Source organism: Etheostoma spectabile, chromosome 17 (genome assembly GCF_008692095.1).
Source record: "Etheostoma spectabile isolate EspeVRDwgs_2016 chromosome 17, UIUC_Espe_1.0, whole genome shotgun sequence".
Lineage (NCBI taxonomy): Eukaryota > Metazoa > Chordata > Actinopteri > Perciformes > Percidae > Etheostoma > Etheostoma spectabile.
In genome coordinates, this window is record NC_045749.1 from 23,548,104 (window position 1) to 23,560,953 (window position 12,850).

The 12,850-nt window shown below is 42.5% G+C and overlaps 1 protein-coding gene across 1 annotated transcript in view; it reads left to right on the top strand.

Annotated features, from left to right (window-relative positions):
* Nucleotides 1-12,850, top strand: part of si:ch211-250c4.3 (uncharacterized) — a 47,584-nt gene that overhangs the window by 17,250 nt on the left and 17,484 nt on the right. Inside the window, exons 2-3 of the mRNA XM_032542007.1 lie at nt 611-1,419; nt 8,881-9,039. Coding sequence (XP_032397898.1) covers nt 611-1,419; nt 8,881-9,039 — 968 coding nt within the window. The remainder of the gene's footprint in view (nt 1-610; nt 1,420-8,880; nt 9,040-12,850) is intronic.

Genomic DNA, 12,850 nt, shown 5'->3' on the forward strand with positions numbered 1-12,850 from the left:
CCCCCAAGAGAATGCTTTACATTAAAATACAGATGAAAACACAATACACAATTAAAATGACAAAGTAATACATACAATATGAAGGTTTACACTTTACTTGAAGGTATCTACATAAGAGTGACATGACACTGGCGTGAACGTGTCGTCAACATTATAAACAAGTCATGTTTCTGACATGACACTTCTTTTAGTAAGTGGCATTTGGTTTTGTCATGACAAGTCATGGTTAGGGTTCATGTGTCATGACAGTGTCATGTCAGTCTTATGGAGATACCTTCAAGTAAAGTGTTACCAAATACAGTGCAGACAAGTCAACCAAAGGCCTGTTGACTAAGGTAGTTGATTTGAATAGAGTCAACAACCCCAAACCTTGTTCAAGTAGTTATTTCAACCTAAACCAGGATCATTCCCTAACTTAGTCCTTTTGGGCATAAACCTGACCAAACCTCAACCATTGCTATGTCAAGTGAGAAAACAGTTTCAATTTCTAAGGCAATGCCGTCTTGCCAATAAAGGCATCAGATCAAAAAACACTTCACTTCATACTATTGAGGGATTTGTTGAGATGTGGCCTATAGAATAAATCTATATTTCTTGATCTGTTCAACAGGAAAAGGAGACAGAGACACCGTACTGGACAGTGAGGTTGTCCTGACTAAAATGAAGCTTTTCAGCAACTTCCAGGAGAGGTTCCTGATGGCCGAAGACAACGTGTCCACCATCTCCACAGTGTCCGTTACAGAGCAGGACATTTCGGACCCCACCAAAGCCTCTGAGGTGAATTCCCATCTTGATGACAAGTCCGGACAGCCTCGGATGGAGTCGGACTCTGACTACCTGTCTGCCATTTTCTTACACTCTCAGATGCCGAGGTTGTACAAGTTTGAGTCGGAGGACTCAGGAGTGGAGCTGACCAGTGGAGCTAACTCTCCGTCCACCCCGACAGGCTCTGAGCAGAGCTTCATGGTCCACAGTCGAGAGTCCTCCTGCAACACCTGCAACCTAAACTCTGACCCTACCACTCTCCCTGATAAACTAGTCACATACGCACAGGGCTCAGAGATTAAACAGGCAGAGGAATCAGTAGATAATAGTCTGAGCACAGCAGTGGATACTCAGGATAATGTGTTCATGCACTCAGAGAAACTGAGCTCAGCTGCGAGAGTGGAACTGCACATAGGTGAGGACGTGGACGGAGACCAGTGTAGGGCTTCGGGAATCCGCCCTGAAAGACATGAGGGGATGATGTCTGGACAGCTCAAGGAGAACAGTGTTGTAAGTGAAAGGACCTGCTTAGAGGACACAACAGGAGCCTGCGATGACATGCCAGCCACTGACTGTCAGCCGGAGCCTATAAGGAGGAGTGCCACCAGTGACAGCCTGAGGGAGTACATGGACGAATGCTGCAAACTTAGTGAGGTAAGAAGAACATCCACTGATATCCATACATATTCTGCACTTTATATGGGTGCGGGGTAACAAAGGTAGCCCAAATGTTCTTCTCCCAAGCCCCATCCTCCAGCTCTTCTTTGGAGACCTTCCTTCCCTGTTCCCAGGCCAGATGGGATAGGCTACATAGCCCCTCCAGCAATTTCTGGGTCCACCCTGATTCTCCTTCTAGTCTAGACAAGTAGATGTAAATGTGGATGAATGTTTATCTGATGAGCAGGTGGCCCATTGTGTGCCAGCCTCGGCCACCAGTGTTTTCATGAATGTGTGTGTGAAAAGTGAGGGTACCTGTAGAGTGTAAAGCGCTTTGAGTAGTCGCCAAGACTAGAAAAGCGCTGTATACATGCAGACCATTTACATTTACAATACATTTCTGTGTGTGAGTATGTAGTATGTTTAGTGCTTCCAAAACTGAATGAGGACAAAACTGAATATGGACAATAATGGTTCCTTCCTTATCTCTAATTTTAAACTCTTTCCATCTATGTCAACAGGTTATTGCATCACTGCAATCGCAATAAGGTTCACAGTACATTTAGTGCATATATAGGTATGATTAACACGCCAAGGTCCTTTGATTTTCAGATTGTGTCTTTAACAAAGTAGTTGAATAAAAGAATGTGAAAAGCCCTGAAGCTGTACCTATACCTGTACCTTTCACCTATTCCTATGCCACAGACAAATAAAGCCACTGTACTCATTCACAAGGGGCATGCTTTATCCATGTTATGGGAAAAAAATAGTTATTTTCTTGTTCACATCCAAAATGAAAGAACAAAGTGGGCTCTACAGAGAGAGCACCTGACAGCTGTGGAAGCTGCAAAGTCATAATCAGCTGTTTGATGTTCCTGAAACCACCCCAGTCAGGCTTTGAGACTGTCTCTCTCTCGGCAGCTATCAGAGGGAAAATCTAATACACGTGTATGAATCACGTTTTGGATTCGAGGTACATTGTGGAGGCAAGACTAAAAAAGGCTTAAAGCATCTTTTAAGTTACAATCTTACTTTCCCAAAAAAGGATATAGTTTGAAAGAGTAAATTCCTTATAAGTATTATTAACATTTGTATTGACATTTTTACCAGTTCAAAATAGACCTACTAAAAATCAGTTTGACTGATACTTAATTTGTGATTAACTTTATGACAACATTCCCTAAACATTACATTACTATGCAATTTAGCCTGGCCTCTATTCCAGAACAGGAGTTAACAGCTATGCTAGCGGCTCTGTAAGGCACGCTTGTCTCAAGCTAAATGATAACTATAGCGCCAACATGCTAACATACTTACAATAACAATGCTAACAGGCTTATGTTTAACAAGGGTCAGGTTTACTACTGTTACCGTCTGTGTCTCACATGGTAGCATGCAAACATTTATAATTAACAATACACACAAAGTACAGCTAAGCCTGATGGGAATCTCATCATTTTTGCAGGAATTTGAACATAAATTGAAGTATGTGACAAATCAAAATGAAAGGTCCAGGGATCAACTATTACTTTTCATCCTGATAGGAGCATGGCAATCCGTCCAATGGTTGTCCACCATCCTCCTCTTCCTCCATCTTCCAAAGCAATGTCAAGCTCAAAGGCCTTTCTGAAGACAAGGCTTTTATCATTGCTGGCACATCGGGCTAGCCAAGACACAAGCTCACACTCACACAAAGGGCAGTCGGGGGGGGGGGGGGGGGGGGGGGGGGGGGGGGGGGGGGGGGGGGGGGGTGGGGGGGGGGTGGGGGGGGGGGGGGGGGGGGGGGGTGGCATGCTTTACAGTGCACGGCAGCTTTTCCATGGACTCGCATGTCATGCAGCACCTTGTCCTCTCGGAGGGACTAGAGATTTTTCTAGCGATACTGTCGTTGACCACCTGCCCCTCTCTCATCTGAATCAAACCCCCCCCCCCCCCACACTTTTTTCCAAGCCCAGAGCTTGGCGGCCTACTTGGATGCATCAAATAGGTGTCAAATATCTCAAATTACTCACATATTTATCCAGATAAAGGCTCTTTGATAGGTCCCTGGAGCCCCTGTAAGGTAATGGCGTGTGGCAGTGGCTTTTAGGGGCCCAGCGTGACGGACTCTAGAGGTACATGAAGGTAATGTGGTGTTGCCCCCACGGTCATCATTATCACTTGTCACCACAGCTAATAATGTAATTCCTTTCCCTGCTTAATGGAACTCTGTAGTCCGCGGCAGAGGGATATTGGATTTGTCATGCCTCAAATATGTGAACATGAAGAACTTTGAATGTTTAACCCACGTGCCTTTTCTCTTCTACTCTGTTCCTCTGTGAAGTATGGCATTGAATAAAACAATGGATTCTATCATCTCTGCAAGTTTTAAGATTCAGATGCAAGAGAGACTGTGTCATTGAGTGCACTGCTGTCATATTTGCAACATCAGGTAGTAACAGTGATCCCATGGACCTCTGCACGTCTGATCTCACACGCGGTATCAATTTTCAAAGCATACCTTCATCAGTGCTAGTGTGAAATGTAATTAATGAAGCCTGGAGGCTTTTGGTTGACTTGAATTCCTCAGCTGCACAACATAAGTGAGAACAACACAGATGTGTTCCTGCCTTCATTTGAAGGGTTGTTTTCAGTCAGTCAGTCAGTCAGTGATCAGAGATTTCCATTTTCAATTCCCTGTACTTGAATTAATTTATACTGTTTATTGATCCCCAAATTACAATTTGCACTGTGTTTTTGTTGGACAAGAGATGTCAGAGTGAGTGGGCTGCCAGCGGGAGGGGGGGTGGGGGGGAGCAGGAGCAAGAGGTGAACTCGCATCAGCTACCAATCCACACTCTATACTTTGGTCCGTACTGGGACTTGAACCAGCGGCCCTCTGGTTCCCAACCCAACTCCCTCCAGGCTGAGCTTCTGCCTCCCCAAAACACCCTTGTAAAGTCTGTTACATTTCTGGCAATGAATACAAGCTGAACAATAATGTGACCAAAAAATAATCAACAACTGAACTGATTGGGGTTAAATGCAAAGACTTCAACCTGCATTAATAAGCAGCTTCTTGCATTCAGTAATGTTATGTCTTCTCCAGTAATGTTAGGTAACGTTACCTGTTCAAGAGGGAAAAGTAACAAATGCATAGACTGAATTCATCAACATTTGGACTAAAAGTTAGTCAACAAATCAGCTCGAACATACCATAAAAACATCCCGTCCAGCACGTGTATATAAAAAATTAACATAATACTAACGTTACATTATTACATTAACTGTGTTGTTACTTTTAGTTTGAACTCTTTTATGTTTATAGATTCGTAGGTTGTCGGTAAGGAAACAGTATGCAAGGACAAATAGGTGGTCAACCGTCCCAGGGCTCAGTTGTGCTCCATCTAAAGTGCATTCTGGAACTTGCTGGATATTTACAGTATTAAAAGAGACAATGGTAACGAGTAGTATTAAAGCAGCATGGGGTGGTTGGTTGTGCCCGTGCCCCTTGCAGCGCCCATCCAGGGCTCTACGTTTCAACCCTAACCCAACCCCAAACCCAACTGTTGCATTTAGATCAGACGCTAAAGGAGACTTTCAGCATCAATAACAACGCCAAATGCACCTGACCAAGCGTCTGTATTTTACGTGATGTTTTATGTAATGAAAGTGGGAAAGTATCAGCCCTATAAAGTCCTCTGAAATATTCCAACAATGCAACTTTATGTTCATAATCCATTGTTGCATTTGAGAGATGAAAAAACTGTTACAGCTACACATTTTTCCTGGTAAACTATCTTTTCCCTGCAATAGATGATCAAGGGAAACTGTGCACATTTCAGAATGCATAGAGGACATCAAATAGCAAATAGCAAAAATTTCCCTTAAGGAACTAGACTAAAATGTGACTTAACATTGTATACATTTTCATTAAAAGACCAAGTTATAGTCCGGTGCCAAAAGTAACAGTGGACAGAACCACTCCAGCATATAGTGTCCTCCGGTTCCTGCCTGACTGCTTTGAAAGATATACTGCAAGCGAGGCAGAAACACTATCTGTGTGTGCTGAAAACCCAAGGGTCTGGCTTAGCCCGTACCTTCCTCCCTATCTGGACGCTCTACACATCTGGTGCTTCATTCCTTTCCAACACTGTCATCTTTAGGAAAGTATTTTGGAGGTACCGAAGATAATGGAAATATCTACAAGTGCGGGTCAAAGAAGGCATCAGTTTCCACGGTGATCTTGGATGTTATTGTCTTATCATGCTCTTTTTTTAATTGTGAAAAGGTAAAGAATTCGGCCAAATCATCCTAGCAAATGTCCCACAGTAACGCAGAGAGCGACTCTGTAGCCATTCTAGCGTGGGATAGAAAGCCTGCAGGAAGACTCAGCTCCATTTGGGCCAGTTTGGGCGGGGCACCTTTAAGCTTTCAGCTAGAACATCTTTATTACATTACATTCACCTTTTAAAGTTGAAGTTTAATGTGTGTGGGCGTTGACAGAAATAATGAAATTGCAGGTACACCCGGACAAATCAAGTTTGTTTTGGGGGAGGAACTCGGATTAGTAACATCCAATATTCTCCTGGCTCTCTTCCACTCACAAGGCTTTGTTTATCTGAATTCCTGCTAAGATTAATGGGACAACCGAGAGTCCTGATCTGACGTCAGCCACTAGTGGTCACCTCAAACAATATCGGATTCAGTATTGCATAAAACACAAGCGCATGCTGTTCAGTCATTGTGGGCCTCTAGCCACATCCAAACTTGCGTTATTTCACATCCTTGTCACCTTAGTCAGTTCCATGTGGGAGACATTGTTGGGCCTTGTAAGTGGAAACTCAGAGGAAGTGCAACAGGGTGTGTGTGTGTTTGTTTGCATGTGCTTGCCCATTTTAAAATGGGTCTATGCACGCATGAGAGGGCATTCCTGAATTTTACTCTGTCTTCCCGTCTGTGGATCACTCAGTGGTCTCTGTGGGGCCATGGATAAGATCAGCCCCAGCCCTGATAATGTTGTCTGAGCCTGCACAGCCTCTGGTTAGAGACCCTCCCCCTAATCAACAGCTACCCCCCGAGGAAGTGAGGGTCATCTCCTGGAAGGAATACCCTTCCTTATCTTAATTAGCCACCAAAATACAAGAGGTCTGGTAGCCTGGATGCTGTAAAGTCAACAGATGAGGAAATCCAACCGATAAATATTACATTAACCCTTAGAAGCTGATAGATGTAGTTTGTGTCCAAAAGTGATGAGGTGATGAGAGCAGTGCGAGTGAACCAAAACAGCAAATGTGCGAGTCGTAAATTCCAAACAATGTGCTACAAGATGCTAAAACGCTCCATAGAGCTGAGGAGGACTGGTGATAAATTACTCCTTGAATAAAAATATGAACATTGCATACAACTTAGCATAATTGCCCAGTGAGCTGTAATTAAATGTACCTTTGTCCCAGCTCAAAATATGATGAATTCCCATATTATGTACTATGAGGAACATGGAAAAAAAGCTCAAGGCAATGAAAACTGTCATGCATATACAGGAGCGGGGCTAGATGGGGGCACGAGGTGAGACCCCGCTGTAATAAGATTGACCCCCCCCCACCCACCCAACCATTGGGCTAGTGTGCTGTCAATCTGACAAGTGTGATTCCCATTGATCAGAGACTGTCACTTGGCTGCCTGTTCTGCCAATCTTCCCAGCCCTTGTCACATGACCAATTCATGTTTCCATGACGACCATCCAAAATTCTGAGACGTATGTGTAATGTATTCAGATAAACAATTTGTTTAAAAGGAAACTTATAATGAATGTGAGGTTTTCTTTGGCATAATTACATTATGTTGTTCTATCCAATCAAATGTTTCCAATACTTCTAAGCAGATTTTCTATGATGACTGATTATTGCCCCCCCCCCCCCCCGTGCCACTGCACTTCCTGCAAACGCTCCTGTCCATACAGTGTCTCGTGTGGGAACGGGTTCGTGGATGTGTGATCCATGAGGGTTTGTCCATTAGAGGAAATGAGTGATGTCAGTTATGGCTTCTGGCCCATTGTTAGGCCCCATCTCCCCCCCAGTTGCCTGACTCGAGTTTCGGTGTTAGCGGCACAGAAAAGAGGGGGTGAAGACCCCGTCCTGAACTCACATCCTGCTTTTGTTGGGACACGTTTAGGAATGTTAATCATTGGATAAATATTTGCTCCAAAAGTCCTTTTATTTTGCGTAGCTGAGAAACTGCACCTCCTGGTCGAGCAGAAACACAAATCAAGGTTTCCGTTCTTTGCATCCTCCCTGAGTTCTTGGTCATGCACTAACTGTAAATATTATGCTCTTAATAACAGGATAACTCAAAGATTTGTTAATTGTGTAACAACTACTGAATTTCTACCATTGGAATGTGTTATTTTGGATGATATTACAATGGGGTATATTAACCAAAGACTTTGCACATTTCCAAACTTTATTGTGCACATTTATTTCATAATATATATTTATATATGGTGGTTCGAATTAAACAGTCTGGTCATGAGCCAGCAAACTGTCAATACACCTTTGCACGTATAGAGGTTTGGGATTAAGGACTTGTTGCTACAACAACAGTTCCAGACACATTTTGAGCCAGCTTTGGAGAAACCAAAAAACTGAACAGGGCCCGGGAGGCAGTACATACCAGTCCAGAGCCAATACGAATTAAACTCCCCAAAGAATCCAGACAGAAGAACTGTTGTTTATATAGGGTTAGGGGTCTGAAAGTGTTGAGCGCCATCCTGGCTTGGGCCTGTGCCCCTTGGCCACCGTGATCCAAATGTGTTAAAGGCCAATAAGCAAAGGCTGAACCAAGGTTTCTCCTGTTTTTGACTTGGTGCGTTACAGTAGGTCTTCCTACCCTTCCCTCATATCAGTGTCCATGGAGATATTGTCAGAGAAGCTTTTCCATCCTGACATAAACAATACATTAGGTACATTAGGGTTGGGGGAAAAACAATTGATCCAGCATAGGATCACAATATTTCCCTAGGCAATACTGTATCAATACACAGATGGCAAATATGGATCTATAATAATATATGTGTTGGTAAGTTTGTCCCGTTTTGCAGCAATAACAATAAAGGGATATGAACAAACATAGAAATGTTTCTTTTTAGATATAACAGATGTTGACAACGTTTCCTTTTTGGAACATCATTTGAAGTTGGAACAAGGTAATAATAATATGTTTAACATCGCAATAATAGTATCGATATGATATCGTATTGTGAAAGCTTTTGGTGATATCCACCCCAAATGTGCATGATGATTCAATCTGGATGTCTATCATGAATGTGATAGTACTTAAAAGCAAATCTCTAATTGTTTTGCCAAAATGACGTCCTTTCAGATCCAACACAATGCAAATGTTAAGTCTACCAATAAAAAAATGAATGAAAAAATGTCTAGCTTACATCTGGTACAATGACTACACCTTCTGTTTGTCCAGGCCCAGCAGAGTCCCAGCCCTCTGGGTTCAGGCCTGGGTTACCTGGAGCACATCTGCCAACTCATCGAGAAGATCGGCCAACTGCAGGAGACCAACCTCCAGCTGCAGAGGCACATCTGCAGCCTGCAGAAGGACGACAGGATGACAAAGACCAAAGAGGTGTGGGACTTATACTACGTATACTTCTTTTTTTCTCAGGGTGTAGCTCTGTTGCAGGAGCTTGACCCGTACTTCAGGCTGAAAGTCAACGGGCTGGATTAACGCCACATGTGAAAACAGCAAAACAAATTGGTTGAAAGTCAAATGTAATGGTGAAGCAAATACGTCAGACGTCTTTAGTGCTTTCTATCAGCTTTTTTCAAGTCTTAGTTTTAAAGGTGTTGACACATCAACCTGGTTATTGTCCGTCAGACAGTCTGGCGAGGTCGGGGACTCGAGTCTGTTCGGTGTGCTCAGTCGGAGGAGCCGTGTGTTGCCATTTTTGGCTGATTTGACATGATGATGTTGAATTGGCGGGCGGCAGTCGGACTCAATAACCATCTGATTGTTGGGGTTATGTTAGGACTTATGTTATAACGCAAGCGGGATGAGCATGACAAACGGCTCTCAACATCTAATCTAATCTTTCAAACTGACCTTTGTCGATCAAAAAAACAGACAGATTCAGGAATTGCACGGCCTTATTTCTCGCTTCTGTGATCCCTTTTCGTGAAACACAAGATCCTCATTTCGGATTTTAAGTTTTTTGGACGACAATCCAGATTAGCGCCACCTTCTGTGCTGGAGACGTATTACACCTCGCACACATGCACACGCTCCGCATGGCTTTGTGTGTTCTGGGGAACGTTTTGGACCGCCTGGAGCCGAAGGATCAGTCCGACACCTGATGTGTCAGAGCCTTAACCCTTGTGTTGTCTTCCCGTTAACCATGAACTTGTCATTCCAGGTCCAAACTGAAAAGGAATATTTTTTTATGCGTTTCCATGTTTTTGTTGCTTTTTTTAAAAACCTGAGCTGGTTTAATTACAGGTTTTACACTTATTCTTGGAATTCATGGTCAACAAACCTCATTTGTATCAAACTATACATACGTTTTTAGTTAAAAAGGCAGAAATTATGAGTTATTTTGACTAAGATCAGAGGATTGTTGAGTGGATCACAGATGGGTAGATGTCAAAGTTTAGTCTGGATACTGTTTTGAAACCATTAAAAAAAATCAAATGCTATAAGATTAAATAAAACACCCATACAATTTAATGAAAGTAATCATCAATTTTACCTGAAAAATGTTGTATGGAATCATCCAGGTTATTTTTGGGCAATTTGGCTGAACAAAATCCATATTTCTGATATAAAACACTTTGAAACGGGTCCGTTTGACCCAAGGACAACACAAGGGTTAAGGTTTTGATATGGGATGGTAATCTAACACAGGTTTATCAAACTCCTGAATGAGAGTACCAATAATCATATTCAACTGACCCAGATTTTTCCCGGCGAAGGTAAAGTCTTCAAGGCAGCGGTCATAAATTCTGGCCTTGTGTCACAGAGAACAAAGCTGTGTAGCGCTGCCAAAGTTTTCTGTGCCGAGGATACTATATTTACAACCCTCACTCTTTGCACTAAGAGAAAATGCGTGCTGAAACTGCTAAGAAAAAAAGCAATGTCTGCAGGCAATTTGCCTTTCTCCTTTGGTGAGCAACCTTAGTTTTTTTTCTACAGAATCCAGAGCCTGCTGTCCGGACTCACTCAGATCTCAATAACTACTGTATAGCAGCTGCGGGTGTTATCTCCAAAAAAGATAACTTAGTGTTGTTTTTGCAATGTTTTATCAGAAGTGTTGTTTTTTCAAGCCAGGGTGGAGCACTTTCCCTGTGCTGTGAGACAAAAGTATTGGTTTCATTGCTCCAGATATTATGAAAAGGCAAATCTTTTGTGTAATGTATATTGTTTTGCTCATTTTTTCTGCATTAAAAGTGCCCCCTACTGTTTGCCCGTAGTTCCCAGTGGGCATGGATATTTGGGACCAGCTGAACAAACTGATACTGTAATTTGATCTGTGCGATATCTGTGTGGGTGGGAAGAAAGAAGTAAATCAAGTTAACCAGATAACAAGATGGGAAGCCGTGGTGTGATGTTTTCTGTCACTGATGACTTTAGAAGGTTGTAGAAATTGTCACGTGTGGGTCAGAAACACTCATTGTCATTTTGGACAACAGTCTTTGGCTGATATAAGGCGTAAAGGTTGTACCAAGCCAGATAGATTAGATTAGATTAGATTAGATTCAACGTTATTGTCATTACACATGTACAGGTACAATGCAACGAAATACGGTTTAGAGGGTTTAGAGAGCCTCCGAGCCGCAGCTAGTGAAAGCGCCGCCACACACACTCTGAAAAAGATTTATGCAGATAGCTAGATAATACATATACAACATAATGCACAAGACTACATACATGAAGGAATATTTGGTGTATGTGTCTGTGGATGTGAGTGTGTGTGTGTGTAAGGGAAGTATGAAACAGACTGAATGCGTTGTTGAAAAACAGCCCAGTTCAGTCCGTCCTTGACCATGAGTGTGTGTGTGTGTGTATGGGAAATATGAGACACAGACTGTCCGCGTTGTGCGTTCAGCCCGGCCTTGACCATGGATTTGGGAGGGTGAGAGGAACACAAAAAGATATTTGAGCTATTATATTTGATATATTATAATTATGGATAGGATGTTGACGTGACAACTGTTTACAACTCGGACACGGGTCATTTCACCAACTTTGATTTGACATGTGTGCAGCATGAACCCCATCTGCTACTCTGTGACCCTGCATGTTGACCCTCAGAGTGCTGAGGTCACAGGACCAACCTATGTTGTGATTTTTGATCACCTGGTTATTTTCCATCACCACATCTAAGTTCATCAAAGATAGAAGTCCAACACTAAGTAGACCCCTCCTTTCTCTCTAGCGCAGGACAAACACATCACTGGAGGGGCAAATATACAAAAAGTGGCATGCCGCCGCTGATAGCACCATGAATTGTGCATCACTTGGAACCGTGGAATTTGGTGGCCTCCTGCAAATTCTATTGATTCCATACACTGATCATAATTGCATGTAATGAGTTTTCCTCCCATTAGTTTTTGGGTTTACATTTTTTATTATATATTATTTTATTATTGCCTAAATCTACATGAGTTTGTCAATCAACTGACACAACCTTAGTTACTTGCTCACTTGCCTATTTATGGTGCGTTCATTTACACTCAGACCTTTTGTAAGTGTGGGGGACATGTAAAGTAAATGTCCCCCCCCATTCCCCATTACACGCTAAAAACTTGAAAATATGCACGATAGCTTCAGTATCATTATGATTTTCTATCCTTTATTTGAGACTTTATTCACATTTATTCACACAAAAAGAGACCCAAGCCTTTTTGTCTGATTCGCTGCTGTTATATTCCATATTAAAATCCTATCTCAAACCCTGTCTGACGGGCTCTGGTTTGCTGTTCACATAAGCAAAACCAGCACAGCTGGATCCATTAAGGCTGGCAGAGGTACCCCCAGTACCCACCAGCAGGGTAGTAAGTGGACCACTGGGGCAAGTAAGTGTTGTCCAAAAGCATCCCATAGCCCCTATTAACATGTCATGTAAGCAGTGTTAAAGAAATGAATGTTTTACAGCGCACACTGTTCGCTATACTCAAACTTACACACTTTAACACTTACCCTCCATTCTTCTTTAAGTGTGTGTAAGTGACTTATAGAAACAGCAATATTTGAAATTGGTCCAGGCCGCTCTGCAATGTAACCCCAAGGGGCAAATGTTCAGCATTAGGTCCACTAAAATAGATTTATTTTGCCACTGACAGGCCCAGATTAATATTCTAAGTGTCTGACAACTTTATGGACAGGTTCCCTACAGACATAAACCTTTTTAAAACCTCTTTGAGACCTTTCTGTTTAACCA